The sequence below is a fragment of the Miscanthus floridulus genome, chromosome 2, assembly GCF_019320115.1.
Source record: "Miscanthus floridulus cultivar M001 chromosome 2, ASM1932011v1, whole genome shotgun sequence".
Taxonomy (NCBI): domain Eukaryota; kingdom Viridiplantae; phylum Streptophyta; class Magnoliopsida; order Poales; family Poaceae; genus Miscanthus; species Miscanthus floridulus.
The window spans coordinates 29,735,102-29,755,514 of NC_089581.1; the positions used below are offsets into that span (position 1 = coordinate 29,735,102).

At 50.2% G+C, this 20,413-nt stretch overlaps 1 protein-coding gene and 1 long non-coding RNA gene across 3 annotated transcripts; one reads left to right on the forward strand and one right to left on the reverse strand.

Annotated features, from left to right (window-relative positions):
- Positions 1-14,711: 14,711 nt before the first annotated feature.
- On the reverse strand, positions 14,712-15,532 carry LOC136536275 (uncharacterized). The gene is made up of 4 exons (XM_066528627.1): positions 15,427-15,532; positions 15,232-15,348; positions 15,030-15,154; positions 14,712-14,927 (listed from the first exon to the last, which is right to left on the reverse strand). The coding sequence occupies exons 1-4, from the start codon at positions 15,530-15,532 to the stop codon at positions 14,712-14,714; spliced, it is 564 nt and encodes a 187-aa protein (XP_066384724.1).
- Positions 15,533-16,155: 623 nt separating this feature from the next.
- LOC136538323 (uncharacterized) lies at positions 16,156-19,881 on the forward strand. 2 transcript variants are annotated; one of them, XR_010779299.1, is made up of 4 exons: positions 16,156-16,338; positions 16,529-18,121; positions 18,208-19,219; positions 19,294-19,881. It is a non-coding gene; the product is annotated as an uncharacterized lncRNA (long non-coding RNA). The 2 variants fall into 2 exon arrangements; XR_010779298.1 differs by having other exon boundaries at positions 18,208-19,881.
- The last annotated feature ends 532 nt before the right edge of the window (positions 19,882-20,413 follow it).

A 20,413-nucleotide genomic window follows, 5' to 3' on the forward strand; every position in this document is an offset into this window, starting at 1 on the left:
ATGAATTGACCAACAACATACAGTCCAGCTTCTTCAAAGCTTAAAAAAGGGATACCCTGTCTAGCCTCTTTATAAGCAAGGACCGTTTGTTTGCCTACATGTAGCAACATTTTTCGAAGGTGACAATATCATTTTAATAGTTGGAAACTAAATAACCAGAAGATGTCTCCCTGCTATTGTTGATCGTAGCAGGATACAACTTTTAGGTTGATGTATATACCATTAGATAGAGGTCAGCTAATCGACACATCTATCATTTTAGTTTTTTTAACAAACTTGGACATCTAAGATGTCGTGTACACCACACCTAATGAGGTACATCTTTCATGGTTCTATTGATTCTCAATCTTGCCTTCTTTTATCGGCTTCACATTCACGCTTGTTTTTTTTAAACTAATGCAAACTTGATGGGGTTTATTTAGCTATTGCTTAGTATGCCATTCCTTTGCTACACTGTAAATCCCGTGCCTTTTTACCTAGCTTCATAAATCTAAGACAATCTAAATTAGTATATTTTCTCCTCTGCTGTTTATGTTGGTTGGTGGTTTACATAGTCTAAATTGAAAGCACAGGAACCGCCTCCTGCTAATTTTTAGTGTTTGTACTTGTAGCGCTGGAGCAGAAATCATCCATCATGGTATGTTCATCAGCCCAACCTTTTAGTTTGGACCAACAATCCTCTAAATCAAACTCCTAATATTACTTCCATGCAAAGATTAAACATATTTTTTGCCTATGCCTTAACCAGGTGATTTGCCGGCGCGCACAATGGCGCGCGTCATGGACTAGTATGTATAGAAGCAGCCAAGTTCTCTAGATTCTAGTAGCCCAAAACAGACCTTTCCGACATGTGTGCTCTTATCCTAAAACAGTTACAGAATTAACAGGGTGTTTTATTTGAGAAATCAACCATTTTAGATGATGATGTGCATCATGAGTCCATTCTTTAAACTTGGTAAAATTATTTTATTTTTCGTACTAGTACTAAACTACTCCTTCCATTCCAAATTATAATTATAATTTGGAACGGAGGAAGTATTAATTATTTGCTAGTGATGAATGAGGAGATAATGGATCAACCTATTTTATTCTACAAACAAAACAATATAAAGAGTGAGAAGATGATAACTCGTTCCTCAGACCAAACATCCTATAATTGTGTCTTTGATTTCTGTACAGACTGAGACCCTAATTACGTGTTGGTACTTGCTGGTCATCGGAGGTTTGGAAGGCCATGTTACGGGGGCGAACTCAACGTTAGCCTGGGCCATCTTCAGAAGGAGCAGCAGCAGAGCAGACTGTGCGAAGCATTTAGAACAAGCATTTATAGAGGTCCCCGCTGCTGCTTTTTCGCTTGATTAGAGGATGATTTCGTCTGAACATTTGGTCAGTCAGGTGCTGAATTGTTTAATTTATTATTATACAGTAATTATTGTGAGGTTTGGGTGAACCCAGGATCTAGTTGATGCCGTACACTTTGTACACTGTGCATTGCAGTTTAAACTTGTCTCCGTGAAAGACTCAGAGTGAAGCGTGAGGCTTCGAAACTATTCTTTTCCTTTTCCATTTGTCTGGACCCTGTTAATGGGAAGAAAGTAAGGAGTGCTGGACCAGTTGCCATACTAATTTGTTATCTTAAGCTGTATTTCAACAATATAGAGAAATTGGTGGACTTCAAGGCGCCGCATCACCAAAATAAAGGTACTGGTATTTGTAAGGATTTTTTGGGTTTTTCGTTCTAAAAGATAAACTCCGCCTATGGTGGGGCGCCTTTGGTGTCCCAGCATAGCAGGTCCCAAACCCTGGTAAAGGAGGAGGGTTGTGTTAGGCGTGGCGAGCCAATGTAAAAACTTAGCCACTTAAATGGAGATGAAACCCGAAAGAAAATCGTTGGGGCGTAACCCTCTTAGCGACGCGCCATATCGGAACCCGGGTATGGTGTTAAATGGGCAAGGGCCGGGTCGTCACCCCCGTGACGCGCCGTGTCGTGATCTGGGCATGGTGTCAAGTAACCAAGGATCGGGTCGTCGCTTCCTTAGTGGCGCGCTACATCGGCGCCCGGGTGTAGTGAAAAATGAGCAAGGGTCTTCGCATCAGAGTCGACGGGTGCGAAGGGTAAGGAAGCTAGTCGAACCAACTAGGATCCGTTTAGGTAGTTGGAATGTAGGGTCACTTACAGGTAAGTTAAGAGAATTAGTTGATACCGCGACTAGGAGGCGTGTAAATATATTATGCGTTCAAGAGACTAAATGGAAGGGTCAGAAGGCGAAGGAGGTGGACAATACAGGTTTCAAGCTTTGGTACACAGGGACAGTCGCGAATAGAAATGGAGTAGGAGTTTTGATTGATAAGAGCCTCAAGAATGGTGTGGTGGGAGTGAGAAGGCAAGGAGATAGGATTATCTTAGTCAAGCTTGTCGTTGGTGATATGGTATTGAACGTAATTAGTGCGTATGCCCCCCAAGTAGGCCTCGACGAGAGTGTTAAGAGACAGTTCTGGGAAGACTTAGATGGCCTGGTTAGAGCTATACCTAGTAGTGAGAAGCTTTTTATAGGAGGAGATCTTAATGGACATGTAGGTACTACAAGCGCAGGTTTCGAGGCAGTTCATGGAGGTTTTGGGTATGGTAGTAGGAATCAGGAGGGGAAGGAAGTTCTGGACTTCGCGGTAGCTTTTGACCTGATGATAGCCAACACTTTATTTAGAAAGAGAGAATCTCATCTAGTGACCTTCAGTAGCGGACAACACTGTAGCCAGATTGACTTTGTCCTCACAAGAAGAAAGGACAAACGAGCATGCTTGGATTGCAAGGTGATACCAGGGGAGTGTGTTGTTTCTCAACATAAGCTTTTGGTGGCAGATTTTCGTTTTCAGGTGCGTGCCCGTAGGGATAAACAAGCTAAGATTGAAAGAATAAAGTGGTGGAAACTGAAAGGGGAGACGTCAGAGGTATTTAGGGAAAGGGTTATCAAAGAGGGCTCTTGGAAGGAAGAAGACGACATAAACAATATGTGGGACAAGATGGCAACCAACATTCGGAAGGTAGCCTCAGAGGTGTGTGGAGTAACCAAAGGAAGGGGACGCGAGGCTAAAGATACTTGGTGGTGGAACGAGGAAGTTCAAAGGGCTATTAAGGAGAAGAAAGAATGCTATAGACTCTTGTACCATGATAGGAGTGCGGACAACATAGAGAAGTACAAGGTGGCAAAGAAGACTGCAAAGCGAGCTGTAAGTGTGGCAAAGGGTAGAGCGTACGAGGATCTTTACCAACATTTGAGTACGAAGGAAGGAGAGAAGGACATTTATAGGATGGCTAGGGTTCGTGAGAGAAAGACACGGGACTTCAACCGAGTTAAGTGCATTAAGGATGAAAGGGAGCATCTCTTGGTAAAGGAGGATGAGATCCGACATCGATGGCAAGAGTATTTTGACAAATTGTTCAATGGTGAGAATATGGACACAACCTTTCAGTTGGATGACTCTTTTGATGACACCAATAGGCGCTTTGTGCGGAGAATCCAAGAATCTGAGGTCAGAGAGACGTTGAAAAGGATGAAAGGAGGTAAGGCGATAGGACCGGATGGTATCCCAATCGAGGTGTGGAGATGCCTCGGGGACATAGCTGTAGTATGGTTAACCAAGCTGTTCAACCATATTTTTTGATCGAACAAGATGCCTAACGAGTGGAGGAGAAGTATATTGGTACCGATCTACAAGAATAAAGGGGATATTCAAAGTTGTACAAATTACCGGGGAATTAAGTTGATGAGCCATACTATGAAGCTATGGGAGAGAGTTATCGAGCATCGCTTGAGAGCAATAACGCGGGTCTCTATGAACCAATTTGGTTTCATGCCCGGAAGGTCAACCATGGAAGCCATTTTCTTAATAAGACAAGTTATGGAGCAGTATAGGGAGAAGAAGAAGGACCTACACATGGTTTTTATTGACTTGGAGAAGGCTTATGATAAAATACCAAGGAATGTTATGTGGTGGGCTTTGGACAAACATAAAGTCCCAACGAAGTATGTCGGGCTCATTAAGGACATGTACAACAATGTTGTGACTAGAGTTCGAACAAGTGATGGAGACACGGATGACTTCCCGATTAGGATAGGACTACATCAAGGGTCAGCTTTGAGCCCTTATTTGTTTGCTTTAGTGATGGATGAGGTCACAAGGGACATACAAGGGGACATCCCTTGGTGTATGCTTTTCGCGGACGATGTAGTGCTAGTTGATGAAAGCCGGACAGGAGTGAATCAGAAACTAGAGTTATGGCGGGAGACTTTGGAGTCCAAAGGTTTTAGACTTAGTAGAACTAAAACTGAGTATATGAGATGTGACCTCGGCACTACTACTCGGGAGGAGGAAGATGTTAGTTTGGAAGGTCAAGTAGTGCCTATGAAGGATACTTTTCGATATTTAGGATCAATGCTACAGAGGGACGGGGATATTGATGAAGATGTTAGCCATAGAATCAAAGCAGGGTGGATGAAGTGGCGGCAAGCGTCTGGTGTCCTATGTGACAAAAGGGTACCACAGAAGCTAAAAGGCAAGTTTTATAGGACGGCGATTAGACCTGCTATGTTGTATGGTGCAGAATGTTGGCCTACGAAAAGACGACATATTCAACAGCTAAGTGTCGCGGAAATGCGTATGTTGCGTTGGATTTGCGGTCATACAAGAAGGGATCGAGTTCGGAACGATGATATACGTGAGAGATTAGGGGTAGCGCCAATTGAAGAAAAGCTTGTCCAACACCGGTTGAGATGGTTTGGACATGTGCAACGGAGACCTCCAGATGCACCGGTGCGTAGTGGAATCCTAAGTCAGGATAGTAACGTGAAGAGAGGCAGAGGAAGACCGAAGTTGACTTGGGTAGAGGCAATAAAAGGAGACTTGAAAGGATGGAATATACCTAAAGACTTAGCCTTAGATAGGAGTGCTTGGAAGACAGCTATTCACGTGCCTGAACCTTGATTGTTTCTGTTGGGTTTCAACTCTAGCCTACCCCAACTTGTTTGGGACTTAAAGGCTTTGTTGTTGTTGTTGTTGTTGTTGTTGTTGTTCTTTCTAAAAGATACTTACAAATACTAGTTACAACAGTACTATCTGCATCCAAAAAATGCAATTCGAGAAATAGTGTTCACTCGAGCATATGGTGGTGGTGCCTACTCAATCTGAGTTTAAATCTTTGATTTGGCATAAGTGTTTGTATTTTTTTCTAGATTTACTGTACAATTTGACAGTGTCATTGTTCCGGTGGTAGGCAACGTGTCCGTCAATAACAAGACACCTATAATAAATCTCATATTCGAGATCGGTTTAGTCTTTCGAAGGTACTCATCAGATACGATTTGCTTGTGTGCCTTTGTAGAGTGGTGAGTGTACATGTGTGTATGTGGATGTCAAAAGATTTGTTTAAAAAAACCTATATAACATATACTAATACTCCCTCCGTCATTGAATGCAATTCTAGAACAATATCATGTTTTAATATATCACCTCTGACCAATTATAGTTAAAAAATATAAATATTTATAATATAAAATAAATATCATTAGATACATTATGAAATGTATTTTCATAATAAATTAATTTAAAGGCATAAATATGAATATTATTTATTTGAAACTTCATCAAACATAAAGCATTCAAAGTGACATGCAAACTATAGTTGCATTCTTTAAAGGATAGAGGTAGTATTTAACAACATATGTATCATTGGATATACTCAGAATATGTTTTATAATATATATTTAAATTAACTTCATAAATGCTGATATTATTTTTCTACAAATTTAATCAAAGTCTAGATAGTTTGACTTGGACTATCTATAATTGCATTTTTTTAACGAGAGGAGTACATGTGAATACTTGCTTAGACCAGTCTTAACGGAAGTTTTATGAGAGTTTAACGAGCATAAAATAAGTTGATGTTTTTTTAGAAAAGGGAATATATTAATATCCCAGCTTCTGCATCAACTAATGCATATAATTGTTCCATATTACAAACACAGTCACAAAGGTCCACGCAATCTCAAAACAAAGTTTTGAGCCGAAGAGGAAAAAGGTAAAGTTTCCAAAAGCAACATCTAAAACGCAATTCTATTACTGAATCTCCAACCGTGTCTTGCAAACACCTCCATCGTGGTTGTCTCAATATTTTTGCAACACATCTTCATCATTTGTCGATCCTGCTCTTTCTGTAGTAGGAACCAAAACCTGATCCAGTAAGTCCCTGAAAATGTGGCAGTATAAATGAAGAGGAGATGTGTTGGGTACCATAAAAAGGGGCCCCCTAAGCAAGAGCCGAAAAAATCGCTTAGACCCTGTCAAAATCAAAGCCAAGGGACAACCATCGGCTAACCCCCGGCCTCGTTCGAGGCTATCGACTCTCCGTCTTGCTTGAGGCCTCGCGCGAAAGGCCTCGGACGGCCTACCGATTCTCCGCCTCGCTCGAGGCCTCGAACGTAGGGCCTCGGACAGGGAACCAATTCTCTGACTCGCTCGAGGCCCCGCTCGTAAAGCCTCGGACGAGTTGCCGATTCTCCGCCTCGCTCGAGGCCGGCTCAGCAACAACCCCGTCGCCTCTGCCTCGACCAATCTCTCCGACAGAGCGTCGCATCCAATTAATGCGATCAACCGCTCCCGCGATATTAGACGAATGACGGCTCGACACAGCGGAGTGGCCGACGCGACGTAGGTCACATCGACGCCATGCCGTCCGGCACAGGATGGGGCAGGGGTTACCAGCCGCTGTGCTCGACACTGTATCCACGACTGACGCCCGTGCTGCATTGTGCTGCCTAACCCCAACTGCTCTGAGGACAGCGCGGCGTGGGGAGTCGAGTTCGGGTCCCTGTAGCCTCAGAATCAGTGTACAGGACCAACTGCTCCCTCCAAGCCTCGGCAACCCACTTCAGGGTCTCGGCAGCCTCAGGATTTGCGCCCGCCGAGCCCTCCCATGATGGCTTGGCCTCGGCACCAACTGAGCCTCGGCTCTTTACGCTGTCGACACATAGCGACCGGCGCGTCGTCCGCCATGCCCTGCATCAAGCCATCACTGGAGCTCCCACGTCGCACAGGATCGGGCGTGACCGGCGCGTCGCCCTAGCACTTCAAGAGCAGGACCACTCCATCGACCATGCCGCCACAGTGACAGGCTACAGGGCTCGGACACGCCGCCTCTATTCGCACGACGCCATGTAGCTGACACATGTATCACCTCCGTCCCCCCTTCAACTATAAAAGGGGGGAGACGGGGACGTTTTTAGGCGGACACTTACGCTTACGCCTACGCCCACACGACGAACTCACGCATAGACGCTCAGACGAACACACGCGCTTCCCTGCGGCTTGAGATCAACATCTCAAGCAAACCACCCCACCCCACGTAGAGACCTAGGACTAGCTCCCTCTCACGCCCAGCTTGTAACCCCCTACTACGAGCACCTCGGTGTAAGGAATACAAGATCGATCTCTCAGACTGGACGTAGGGCACCTATTGCCTGAACCAGTATAAACCTTGTGTCTCTTTTTATCACCATCCGGGATTGGGAACACGTAGTACAAATTTACTAGTTGGTTGAGGCCTACCGGTCCAAAACACCGACAGTTGGTGCGCCAGGTAGGGGGGCTACTGCGTGTCAGCTTCGTCATCCCAACAAGTTCCGGATGGCAGACCCCATATGACCGCTATGTCTCGGCACGGTGATCTGGTTTGGGAGCCTAGAGTTCATGTCTCTAGGATCTGAGTACGACATGGTACTCCTCACACCCCGAGCCCCACCGACCGACGATGACATCACATACCAGCAGCCCAGGCGCAGGCGGCGCCAGGGCCGCCGCCCTCGTCACGCCCGCCAAGCGCGATGCGGGCGGGATCACCCCGACACCACACAAGCATAGGGCCACGCGCCGCGCTCCACCGGAATCCCATGCCCAGCTGTTGGCACCAGGTCCCTGGTAGGGGACCAGTCTAGCCTGAGCCTGGATAAGGGAAAGACACCGGTGGCGTGCAGCGATGCCCCATCATCAAGCTCTGCCCCGCCACGTCCTGAGGGCTCGACTTCGGCGGAGTCAAACCCGGCGATGGCACCATCCCCATACCCCTTCGGGTTGCGTAATGTCGCCGCTGCCTATGCTTCCGCCTACGCTTCTGCTCATGCGAAGCCCTTAAGACGCCACCAACGCTTCGCCCTCGACCTCGACGCCACGACTTCGATCCACACCCATGTTGACTCCTCGGAGGAGGACGAGGCATGGATCGGAGCGGACTTCTCTGGGCTCTGCGACCCTGAAGCCATGCACCGCTTCCTGGCCGCGAGCGACTACTGCTTCGGTTTCTCTGACTCTAATGACGAAGGCACTTACGACCCCACTCGTGAGTGCTTCCACGTCGGGCTCGGGATGCCAAGCACGGGTGATGAGGATGAAGTGACAGGTTTTCGCTCCCCGCCCCCCGTGGGGGCAAGCGGCGCTGCACCTCCACGCAACGAGCACCCTGCGGCGCGGAACGAGAACCTCGCCCCCAAGGAACATCGACACCTTGACTTGGAGCAGCTCTGCGAGCTTCAGGCCAAGGTCGAACAAGACCGACTCCTTCTGCAGCAGCTCCAAAACACTCTCGAGCAAGAGCAGCAGGGTCATGATGATCGCAGAGCAGCCCGGCGGAGGGCCCGCAATGTCCACCACCGCATCAACGACGACGAAGGGGGTGAGCAACCCCCGATCTTCAATCGCGCTAGCCAGAACGTCGCGGCAGCGGCGATGCTAGTCCGAACGATGCCCGAGCCCTCTACCACGGAGGGGCGATGGGTCCGCGGCGAGCTCTGGGATCTCGAGACCGCCGCGGTGTAGCAGGCTGAGAGCTCTACCTCTCGACAGCGTGGGGGCACCTCAGAACTACCCACGGCATCGCTTCGGCAGGATAGAGAGGCCTCGGTTCGTCCCGAGCCTGCTCGGGCACCAACGGCCAACAGAACCCTCTCGGTGCACGAGCGCCTTGGTGGTCGACGCGAGGGACAAGGCGACCACAATGTGGTCGACAGGCGACGGCGCCACGACAACAAGGGGCCCACATGAGGGTACCAACCGCACTGAGGCGGTCGCTACGATAGCGAGGAGGACCGCAGTCCTTTTCCTGGGCCACCTAGTCCTCGAGTCTTTAGCAGGGCCATCCGCGGCGCTCAGTTCCCGGCCCGGTTTCACCAACCGGCCAACCTCACGAAATACAGCGGCGAGACCAACCCCGAGCTTTGGCTAGCCGATTACCGCCTGGCTTATCAACTAGGCGGCGTGGACGATGACCTGCTCATCATCCACAACCTCCCGTTGTTCCTGTCAGACTTGGCGCGAGCCTGGCTTGAACATCTCCCTCCCTCACAGATCCACGACTGGCGCGACTTGGTCAGGGTCTTCGTCGGGAATTTCTAGGGCACATACGTGCGCCCCGAGAACTCCTGGGACCTTAAAAGTTGTCGCCAGAAGCCGGACAAGTCTCTCTGAGACTTCATCTGGTGCTTCTCCAAGCAGTGCACCGAGTTGCCCAGCGTCGGTGACTCGGAAATCGTTCAGGCTTTCCTCTTCGACACCACCTGCCGAGACTTGGTCCGAGAGTTAGGCCGGAACGTGCAACCTCGGCCGCCGCACTCCTCGATATCGCCACCAACTTCGCCTCGGGCGAAGAGGCTGTCGGTGCCATCTTCCCCGACAGCGACGCCAAGGGGAAGCGGAGGGACGAGGCCCCCGAGGCCTCGGCTCTCCACCTCCCCAAGAAAAAGAAAAAGGGTCGCCAGGGGAAACAGGAGGTCCTCGAGGCCGGTCTAGTCGCGGCCACAGAGCGCAAAAATCTCCGAGGCCCCAGAGGCCCCGAGCTCTTCGATGACATGCTGAAGAAGCCCTACCCTTACCACTAGGGCCCAGTGAAGCATGCCCTCGAGGAGTGCACCATGCTCCGGCGTTACTACGCCAAGCTCGGGCTCCCCGACGATGATGCCAAGAAGAGGGGCGCCGGCGACAGGGACAACGACAAGGACGACGGGTTCCCCGAGGTGCACAACGCCTTCATGATCTTCGGCGGGCCCTCAGCGTGCCTCACGGCGCGCCAGCGAAAGAGGGAATGCCGGGAGGTTTTCTCGGTTAAGGTGGCCACTCCCCGATACCTCGACTGGTCTCGGGAGGCAATCACCTTTGATCAGGATGACCACCCCGATCATGTCCCAAATCCTGGGCAATACCCACTTGTTGTCGACCCGATCATTAGCAACACCCGACTTACCAAGGTGTTGATGGATGGAGGCAGCGGCCTCAACATCCTCTATACCAACACCCTAGAGCTCCTAGAGCTCGACCGGTTGCAGCTCCAGGGTGATGCCGCGCCTTTCCACGGCATCATGCCGGGGAAACACACGCGACCCCTCGGGCGCATCGACTTGCCTGTTTGCTTCGGCAACCCCTCCAACTACCGCAAGGAGGTCCTCACCTTCAAGGTGGTTGGGTTCAAGGGAACCTACCACGCCATCCTGGGGCGCCCATGCTACGCCAAGTTCATGGCGGTCCCCAACTACACCTATCTCAAGCTCAAGATGTCGGGTCCCAACGGCGTCATCACGATCGAGTCCACGTACGAGCATGCATATGACTGCGACGTCGAATGCATCAAGTACGCCGAGGCTCTCATGGAGGCCGAGACCCTCATCGCCAACCTCGACCAACTTGGCAGCAAGCTGCCCGAGTCCAAGCGTCGTACCAAGACTTTCGAGCCTGCGGAGGCCATCAAGCTCGTCTCGGTCGACCCCACCTGCCTCGACGACCGGGCGCTGAGGATTAGCGCCACCCTCGACATCAAATAGGAAGTCGTGCTCGTCGACTTTCTTCGTGCGAATGCCGACGTATTCGCATGGAGTCCCTCGGACATGCCAGGCATACCGAGGGAGGTCGCCGAGCACGCCTTGGACATCCGGGCCAGCTCTAGACCGATGAAGCAGCGCCTGCGCCGATTCGACAAGGAAAAGTGCAGGACCATCGGCGAGGAGGTGCAGAAGCTTTTGGCGGCCGGATTCATCAAGGAAGTGTCCCATCCGGAGTGGTTAGCTAACCCTATGTTAGTCAAAAAGAAAAATGGGAAGTGAAGGATGTGTGTAGACTACACCGGTTTGAATAAAGCCTGTCCGAAAGTCCCTTTCCCATTACCTCGAATCGACCAAATCGTTGACTCCACTGCGGGATGTGAAACCCTATCTTTCCTTGATGCGTATTCCGGTTACCATCAAATCAAGATGAAAGAGTCCGACCAGCTCGCGACTTCTTTTATCATACCATTCGACATGTACTGCTACGTGACTATGCCTTTTGGCCTCAAAAACGCAGGGGCCACATACCAGCGGTGCATGACCCAGGTCTTTGGCGAGCACATCGGGCAAACCATCGAGGCCTACATGGACGACATCGTGGTCAAGTCCAGAAAGGCCGGTGATCTCGTCGACGACCTGAAAATAGCCTTCAAATGCCTTAAAGAGAAGGGCATCAAGCTCAACCCCGAGAAATGTGTCTTCGGGGTTCCCCGAGGCATGCTCTTGGGATTCATAGTCTCGGAACGTGGCATCGAGGCCAACCCAAAGAAGGTCTCGGCCGTAACCAACATGGGACCGATCCGAGACCTCAAGGGAGTACAGAGGGTTATGCGATGCCTTGCGGCCCTGAGCCGCTTCATCTCGTGCCTTGGCGAAAAAGGCTTGCCTCTGTACCGCCTCTTGAGGAAATCCGAACGCTTTTCTTGGACTCCTGAGGCCGAAGAAGCCCTCGTCAAGCTCAAGGCACTGCTCACCAACCCTCCCGTCCTAATACAGCCAGCCAAAGGTGAAGCCTCTTACTCTACGTCACCGCAACAACCCAAGTGGCCAGCGTGGCAGTAGTAGTCGAGAGGCAGGAAGAAGGGCACGTTCTACCCGTCCAGCGACCTGTTTACTTCATCAGCGAAGTGCTCTTCGAGACCAAAACACGCTACCCCCACATCTAGAAGCTGATCTACGCCGTAGTCTTGGCTCGGCGCAAGCTGCGTCACTACTTCGAATCCTACCCGGTGACTATGGTGTCATCTTTTCCCCTGGGAGAGATAATCCATAATCGGGAGGCCTCGGGTAGGATAGCCAAGTGGGTCGTCGAACTCATGGGGGAAGCCCTGACTTTTGTGTCTTGGAAAGCAATCAAGTCTCAGGTCTTGGCCGATTTTGTGGCTGAATGGACCGACACCCAACTGCCACCTGCTCAAGTCCAGGCGGAATGCTGGACCATGTATTCGACGGGTCCCTGATGAAGACCGGGCCAGGCGTGGGTCCGCTCTTCATCTTGTCCCTCGGAGTACACATGTGCTACATAATTCGGCTCCACTTCGCCGCCTCCAACAACGCAGCCGAGTACAAAGCCCTCGACAACGGCTTGCAGATCGCCATCGAACTTGGAGTACGATGTCTCGACGTCCGGGGCGACTCGCAGCTCGTCGTCGATCAAGTGATGAAGGAGTCAAACTACCACGACCCCAAAATGGAGGCGTACTGCAAGTTGGTACGTCGCCTAGAAGACAAGTTCGACGGTCTCGAACTCAACCACATCGCGCGGAAATTCAACGAGGCCACGGACGAACTGGCAAAGATGGCGTCGGCACGGGCCCCGGTCCCCCCAAACGTCTTCGCCAGAGACCTCCACAAGCCTTCCATCGACTATGCCTTGGCGACAGAAGAGGGCCCACCGGTCGAGCCCACCGCAGGGCCCGAGGCCCCCTCTGTCACCGAGACCCCTTCGGCCGAGCTCGATGTCATGGAAATTAACGCGGAGCCTCCCGAGGCCGACTAGGGCATGGACTGGTGAGTCCCGTTCCTCGATTAGCTCGCTCAGGGAGAGCTTCCTGCAGACAGGACCAAAGCCCGACGGCTTGCGCGACGAGCCAAAACTTACGTCCTCTGCAACGGCGAGTTGTACAGACGAAGCCCGTCTAGCGTTCTCCAACGATGCATCACCACCGAGGCAGGCCAAGCCCTACTTTGGGACTTGCACGCGAGCGCCAGCGGGCACCATGCAGCGCCTCGGACGCTCGTGGGAAACGCCTTCCGCTAAGGGTTCTACTGGCCAACGGCGGTTGCTGACGCCATCAAGCTCGTACGCTCCTGCGAGGGATGCCAGTATTATGCGCGGCAGACGCACCTCCCGACCCAAGCCCTCCAAACCATCCCCATTACATGGCTGTTTGCCGTGTGGGGGCTCGACATGGTTGGGCCTCTACAGAAGGCCCTCGGGGGCTACACCTATCTGCTAGTAGCGATCGATAAGTTCTCCAAATAGATCGAGGCTCGTCCGATCAATCAAATCAAATCCGAGCAAGTGGTGCTATTCTTCACTGACATCATCCATAGGTCCGGGGTTTCGAACACCATCATCACCGACAATGGGACACAATTCACTGGCCAAAAATTCCTGACGTTCTGCGACGACCACCATATCCGCGTGGCCTGGTCAGCCGTAGGACACCCTAGGACAAACGGCCAAGTAGAATGTGCTAATGGCATGATCCTACAAGGCCTCAACCAAGAATATACAACTGGTTGAAGAAATTTGGCAAGAAATGGCTTGCCGAACTCCCTTCGGTCATCTGGAGTCTGAGGAACACCCCGAGCCGAGACACGGGGTTCACACCGTTCTTCTTGGTCTATGGGGCCGAGGCCATCCTCCCCATTGACTTGGAGTATGGTTCCCCGAGGCTTCAGGCCTACAACGAGCAAAGCAACCGCACTGCCCGTGAGGACGCCCTCGACCAACTGGAGGAGGCCCAAGACGTTGCGCTGCTACATTCGGCCAAGTACCAGCAAGCTCTATGATGTTATCAAGCCCGGCGCATTCGAAGCCGAGACCTGAAGGTGGGCGACCTGGTGTTGAGGCTGAGGCAGAGCAACAAGGGCCGCCACAAGCTGACCCCGCCATGGGAAGGACCATACATCGTCGCCCAAGTGCTGAAGCCCGGGACCTTCAAGCTAGCCAACGAGAAGGGTGAAACCCTCACCAATGCTTGGAACATAGAACAGCTACGTCGCTTTTACCCTTAAATTTCCAAGCATTATATACATTGTTTCTCGAAATACAATTAAGAAGCGTTCTTTAGTTGTTCTAATTTTTCAAGAAACCCCCCGAGCCCATCGCGGGTCTCGGCATTACGATAACACCATAAGGGAGACTTAGCTCTGCCTCTGCAGAGGTGCCCACTGCGGGGCTCGAATAGGACACAGCTCTGCCTCTGCAGAACCGAGCCTCCCTCGGGGGCTAGAAGGGGGGACTCCCCCTAAGTCCCATGCACCATTTTTAGTCGTTTTCGAAAAAATTTCTACGCCTAACTCTCTAGCGCGCTCTGACAAATCGGTTGTAAAAAACCTAAGGACCAAAAGTCTGTCTCAAGGCCAAAAGGCCGGTCGAGTCGTGAGACGGCCTACGCCTCTGGGCTACGGCACTCCCTCACCACCTTTCGCCCAAGGGGCAGCTTAGGCTCCGAGGAAGTTTTTTGCAAGAGATTTGTTCAGAGACGAGACAGAGGGCAGAGGCTCGGAAATACAATAAAAACGATTAAGAAGCACGAAGTACTTTAAAAAGGCCTCGACGGCCACAAGCGTTACGATACAAAAATAATCCCTATTCTATTTACATGGCCTCTTGGGCCTAGGTTAAGGTTCAGGGTCTTCAGCATCGGCGGGCGGCGTGGGAGGGATCACCTCCTCTTCGAACAGCTTGGCCAGCGCCGTGCCAGGGCCCTCAGCCGCCTCCAGCAGCTTCGTGACCTCCTTATCGGCCTCCTTGTCATCCTCGGCCAGGACGTAGCCATCACTGATGGCCTCGAGGTCGACGCCAGCATAGTGCGAGGCGATGACGGCTAGGGCGCGCTTGACGCCCGTGTGCAGCGCCCCTCGGAGTCGCTCGTGTACTTGGCCGCTCAACGCGATCAAGCGGCTCCCAAGGGAGCTGCTCGACTGGACTCCCTCAACCTCCAGGGCCTCGCAGGCGGTACGGGTGGCGCTCTGCAGCGCGTTGTGCTCCCCGATCTCGGCATCGAGCACCGCCTGCACCGCGACAGAAGCCTCAGCGACCCGGGAGACCTCCTTCTCCAACCCTACGCCAAGACAAGCAGGATGGGGTTAAGCGCAAAGGGAAATAAGCCGAACAAGGGCTAAGGCCTACGGGACTCACCCCCGGCTTTCTCTTCCCAGCGCTGGGCCTCGACCAGAGAGGCCTCGGCTCTCTCCTTTAGGCGCTGGACCTCGACCCGAGAGGCCTCGGCCGCCCTGGAAGCCTCCTTCTCCAGCTCTGCATCACATCGGGGGGTTAGGGGTCAAGCGCAAGAAAAACAAATAAAAACAAGGGGCGCGGCTCAACGGGACTCACCCTTAGCCTTCTCCTTCAGAGCTAGGGCCTCAACCCGGGAGGTCTCGGCCACCTTGAGCGCCTCCGCCAGGGCGCCTTTCGTCAACAGGTGCGCACCCTGCTCCATCCCCAGCTGCCCAGCGACGGCCTTAGCAGAGGCCTTCGCTTCTTCAGCCTGGGACCTGAAGGTGTCCCGCTCGCTGGCCGCCCGGGTCAGCTCCTCCTCCAGCTCCTTGATCCACGCCGCTAGAGGGGCGGCCTGCTCCCGAACCGTGGCCGCCTCGGCCTTCGCATCGGCACAGCGAAGGCGGAGGTCCTCCACCTCCGCGCTCCGCGCCGACAGAAGCTCGTTGGCGTGAGCGAGCAAGCCCTTCTGCCGCTGGAGCTGGTCCCAGACGTCCCTCTCCCACCAGAGGAAGATCGACTTCTCATAATTTGAAATTCAAGTTTTAAAATGAGTAAATTTCAGTGGTAGCCCTCTAAACTTGTCTGGAGTTCTCAAATAGGTCATGGAACTTAGGATTTGCATTTCTGGCACCGTAAACTCGCATTAGAGTTCCAATCAGGTCCAAACCCTGTCTGACGCCGCTGATCTGCTGATGTGGAGGCCAACGTGGACTGGGCGGGGGATTCGGCGCCTTTTTCCTCACGTGCCGCGCCCGTGAGTAGCCCAAGCGGTTGGGATTTACGCCAAGAAGCCCCTGGCTTTTCCCCTCCCTCTCACTTAAACTGCCTCCCAGCACTGGGCGGTAGGCGAGGGGCGATTTGGGCGGAAGGAGCGACGGTGACGAGGAAGGCAACGCAGGACGCGATTCCAGCGGCGGTCGGCGGAGAGCATCGCTGGCTGCGGAAGACACGCCGCCGCAAGCTGCTCCACCCGCCTCCCGATGGCTCCTCGTCGGCGCAAGGTCGGCGATTCCCCACCCGAGTATTGTGAGTCCACTTCCTTCCTTCCTTTCTTCTCGTTCAAGGTTTAGGTTTGCATCTGTGAGTAGTCAATTAGGCTTGGAGGATTTCATGGAACGGAGACATGGAGGTACATTGGTACTTAGTTAGGGTTCAGGGTTTTCTCTGAATTTCTGTGCGAATTTGGGTATTTTGGTTGATTTGATCGTTTCTGTAGGCAACGATGTATGCAATCAGTTCTCAGTAGAAATTCATCATGATGGATTTTTCTGTGGGATTGGATCAAAACGATGCTATGTGGATGGCAAGATAGACTTGGTTTGACTATGTTGATGAGGATGTGTGGAGTACTTTCTGGATAGATGATTTCATCATTTAGCTTGGCTATGATTTGTGGCCTCGAAACACTTGACAGTGTACTGGTTGTTGCCTGGATAGGAGATTCATAAAGGACTTAGGGTAATAGAGACAGATGATGATACAATTGTGATGGCATCTGTGGTTGACAAGGTGAAGAACATTGTCCTTTACTTTGATCATGACAACCACATTGGGGGGCTGCCTCATGAAGACATAGTGATCAACCCTATAGCTGATTTGCCCAAGATCTTCAGCCCTACCAAGGTGCAGCATATGGAGAGAGTGGATGAGGAGTTGCTAGAATTCTACAACAATTTAGAAGAGGCAAGAAGAACCTGTTGACACAGCTGCTGCAAGTGATGAAAGTGAGGAAGATTCAGATTCAGATTTCGTTGATACTGACAGTGAGGTAGATGATGGAGATGATGATCTGTTTGTGGACAATGTCGATGAGGAAGTATTAGAGGAGGACAACAGGAGGAACAAGAAGGCAGCAGGCAGCAGGCAGCAGGCTTAGGAAAGCAGCAGCAGTAGCTTGGCACTCTGCTACAGCTGATGATGACAGTGAAAGTGAAGACCTAGAACTTCCTGAGGCTTCTGATGGAGAACAAAGTGGTGTTAGATTGAGTTCAAGTCTTTTACCCCTGATGACCTGAATAATCCAACATTCAAGATTGGCATGAGCTTCCCTTCTATTGAGATGGTGAGGAAAGCAGTCACTGAATACAGCTTGAGACATAGGGTGGATGTGAAGATGCCTAGGAATGACAAGACTAGGATAAGTGCCCATTGTGCAGAGGGCTATCCATAGCTGTTGTATGCTTCAAAAGATGCCAGAGCAAAGACCATTCTTGTCAAGCGGTATGTTGGGTAGCACAATTGTAGGAGGGAGTGGGTGCTGAGGAGATGCACTACAAAATGGCTGGCTAACAAGTACATTGACACCTTCAAGACTAATTCAAAGATGACATTGGCAAACTTTGGCAGACTTGTGTAGAAAGATTGGAACGTCACACCATCAAGGAGTAAGCTATGCAGAGCTAGAAGCATGGCGGTACAACAGATCTATAGTGATGAAGTTGAGCAATACAACCAGCTATGGGACTTTGGCCAAGAGATTAGAAGGTCTAACCCAAGAAGCACCTTCTACCGTAACGTAGCTGATGGACAGTTCAGCCACCTATACTTTGCTTTAGATGCTTGCAAGAGAGGATTTCTTAGTGGTTGCAGGCCAGTCATCTGCCTGGATGGCTGCCATATCAAGACCAAATTTGGAGGCCAGCTACTGACTGCTGTAGGAGTTGACCCTAATGACTGCATATTTCCAATAGCCATGGCAGTTGTGGAAGTTGAGTCCAAGAGCACCTGGAAGATGTTTCTGCAAACACTGAAACAAGAACTGAACATCGACAACACATATCCATGGGCCATCATCACTGACAAACAAAAGGTACATCTTCTAGTAGTTACTTTTAGTTCATTATATTGTGCTTTGTGTAGCCCGCTTTGTAATGATGCTTTGTAATCTCCTTTTAGGGTCTCATACCAGCTATTAAGGATGTATTTCCTGAGGCAGAGCATAGGTTTTGTGTTAGACACCTGTACCAGAATTTTCAAGGCAGTTTCAAAGAAAACTTGAAGAACCAGCTCTGAAAATGTGCTAGGTCTAGTTCTGTTAGGGAGTTCAGCAGGAACATGGAAGATATGAAGAAATTAGATCCTGCTGCACATGCTTGGTTGGAACAGATGGCACCAAATACCTGGGTGAAAGCTTATTTCAGTACCTTCCCCAAGTGTGACTTGTTACTGAACAATACATGTGAAGTTTTCAACAAGTACATTTTGGAAGCCAGGGAACTTCCTATTCTGAGTATGATTCAGAGAATTATGGGACAGCTGATGAGTAGATTCTATAACAAGCAAAAGGAGCTTAGTGAGAAGTGGCCAGGACCAGTGTGCCCCAAGATCAGAAAGAAATTATTGAAGAACTCAGAGTTTGCTAACATGTGCTTTGTGCAGCAAGCTGGTGTATGTATTTTCCAAGTGCAATCAAGGGGATTTGACTATATTGTTGACATTGGCAACAAGACTTGTGACTGTAGAAGATGGGACTTAACTGGCATCCCATGCAATCATGCCATAGCTTGTCTTAGACATGAGAGAATTCCAGCTGAAGATATGCTTCCTTCTTGTTACTCTACAGAAACCTATAGCAATGTTTATGCCTTCAACATAATGCCCTGTAGAGATAAAATTATGTGGGAGAAGATGAATGGACCTCCAGTGCAGCCACCTGTATATGAAAAGAAGGTTGGAAGGCCAGCAAAATCCAGGAGGAAGCAACCTACTGAAGTGCAAGGAAGGGCTGGGCCAAAGCTGTCAAAGCATGGGGTAATTATTACTTGTAGTTGGTTCAAAGGTGAGAACCACAAGTGCTGGTTGTGCCCTTAAGAAGTTAGGGATTAGGCCATTTGTCCACAGGAACACAGCACCAACACACAATGAAGAGACTCCTATCCAATCTAATGAAGAGGCAACTATCTCCTAGGTAATGAAACACATGTTGCCACCAAAAACAATTATTGTTGTTGTGACACTATAATTACATTCACATGACAATAGGAATTTGGACAACCACATACAATGGAAGATTTAAACACCGAGAACCTGATGTTGTCACAGATGCTATCACAGGTAACATTTATCCTTGGTTGAAGCATTACAAGTACCTGTTTTGACAGGCATCAAGCACTGTGGATGCAGGAAGGCATCATGGACCACTGCCAGATAGTGCATTCATTGAAGATAACCAACCTTTCCCAGGCTAGCGCCACTTACTACAGCAACAAAGCAGGGCAAGGCAGCAGGAAAGGCACCAGGAAAGAGCAAGGCAACAGCAACAAAGAAGTTAGCGGGCAAGAGGAAGGCAACCTGAAGTGATGAAGTAGTGCTTCTCTTTTGTGAATGAATCTGTTGACCCCCTTTTGTGAAGTATAGGCCTAACATCTTTTGTGAATGAAAGATAAGGTTCTTTTTGTCATGTAATTTGCATCAAAATAATGTGGATGCATTATAGTTAGGCAATGGTGGTCCAATCTCTGTAATTTGCATCAAAACTACTAGTGGATGCATTTAAGCAGTGCTGTGCTAGCACCCAGAACCTTGTGTGGATGCTTCCTGTGTAATATAGTCACCTGAATGTGGTGCTTGCCTACAACTAAATCTTCACATGTTACCACATTGCAACACATTGCTTGCTTGGTTTCACTAACACTAACAATTGACTGAAACATGACATGGCAAGACATTGCACTAAAGTTCATTCTAGATTCTCATTCTAGACATTGCACAAGTTGTATCAGGCCCCGTTTAGATGCGAAATTTTTTGGCTTTTGGCTACTGTAGTACTTTCGTTTGTATTTGGCAAAATTTGTCTAATTATGGACTATTTAGGCTTAAAAGATTCGTCTCGCCAATTACGGGTAAACTGTGCAATTAGTTATTCTTTTTACCTACATTTAATGCTCCATGCATGTGCCACAAGATTTGATGTGATGGAGAATCTTGAAAAATTTTGAATTTTGGGTGGGATCTAAACAGGGCCTCATTCATGTTCACTTCATGATTACAACAACCAGGATACAAATCATGACAACAAGACCAACAACACCCACTGCTACCGATGCTTTAAGGCCTGTTTGGAACGTAGGAATCAAAAACACGGAAATAGGAAAAAAAACAG

Excerpts from the sequence above, each read along its gene's own strand:
- LOC136536275 (XM_066528627.1), bottom strand. The coding sequence starts at position 15,532 with ATGGAGCAGGGTGCGCACCTGTTGACGAAAGGCGCCCTGGCGGAGGCG. Across the intron at positions 15,349-15,426 it reads TCTGAAGGAGAAGGCTAAGG|AGCTGGAGAAGGAGGCTTCC; the intron begins GTGAGTCCCGTT and ends GATGTGATGCAG. Across the intron at positions 14,928-15,029 it reads CCGCCTGCGAGGCCCTGGAG|CGCGCCCTAGCCGTCATCGC; the intron begins GTTGAGGGAGTC and ends ACGGGCGTCAAG.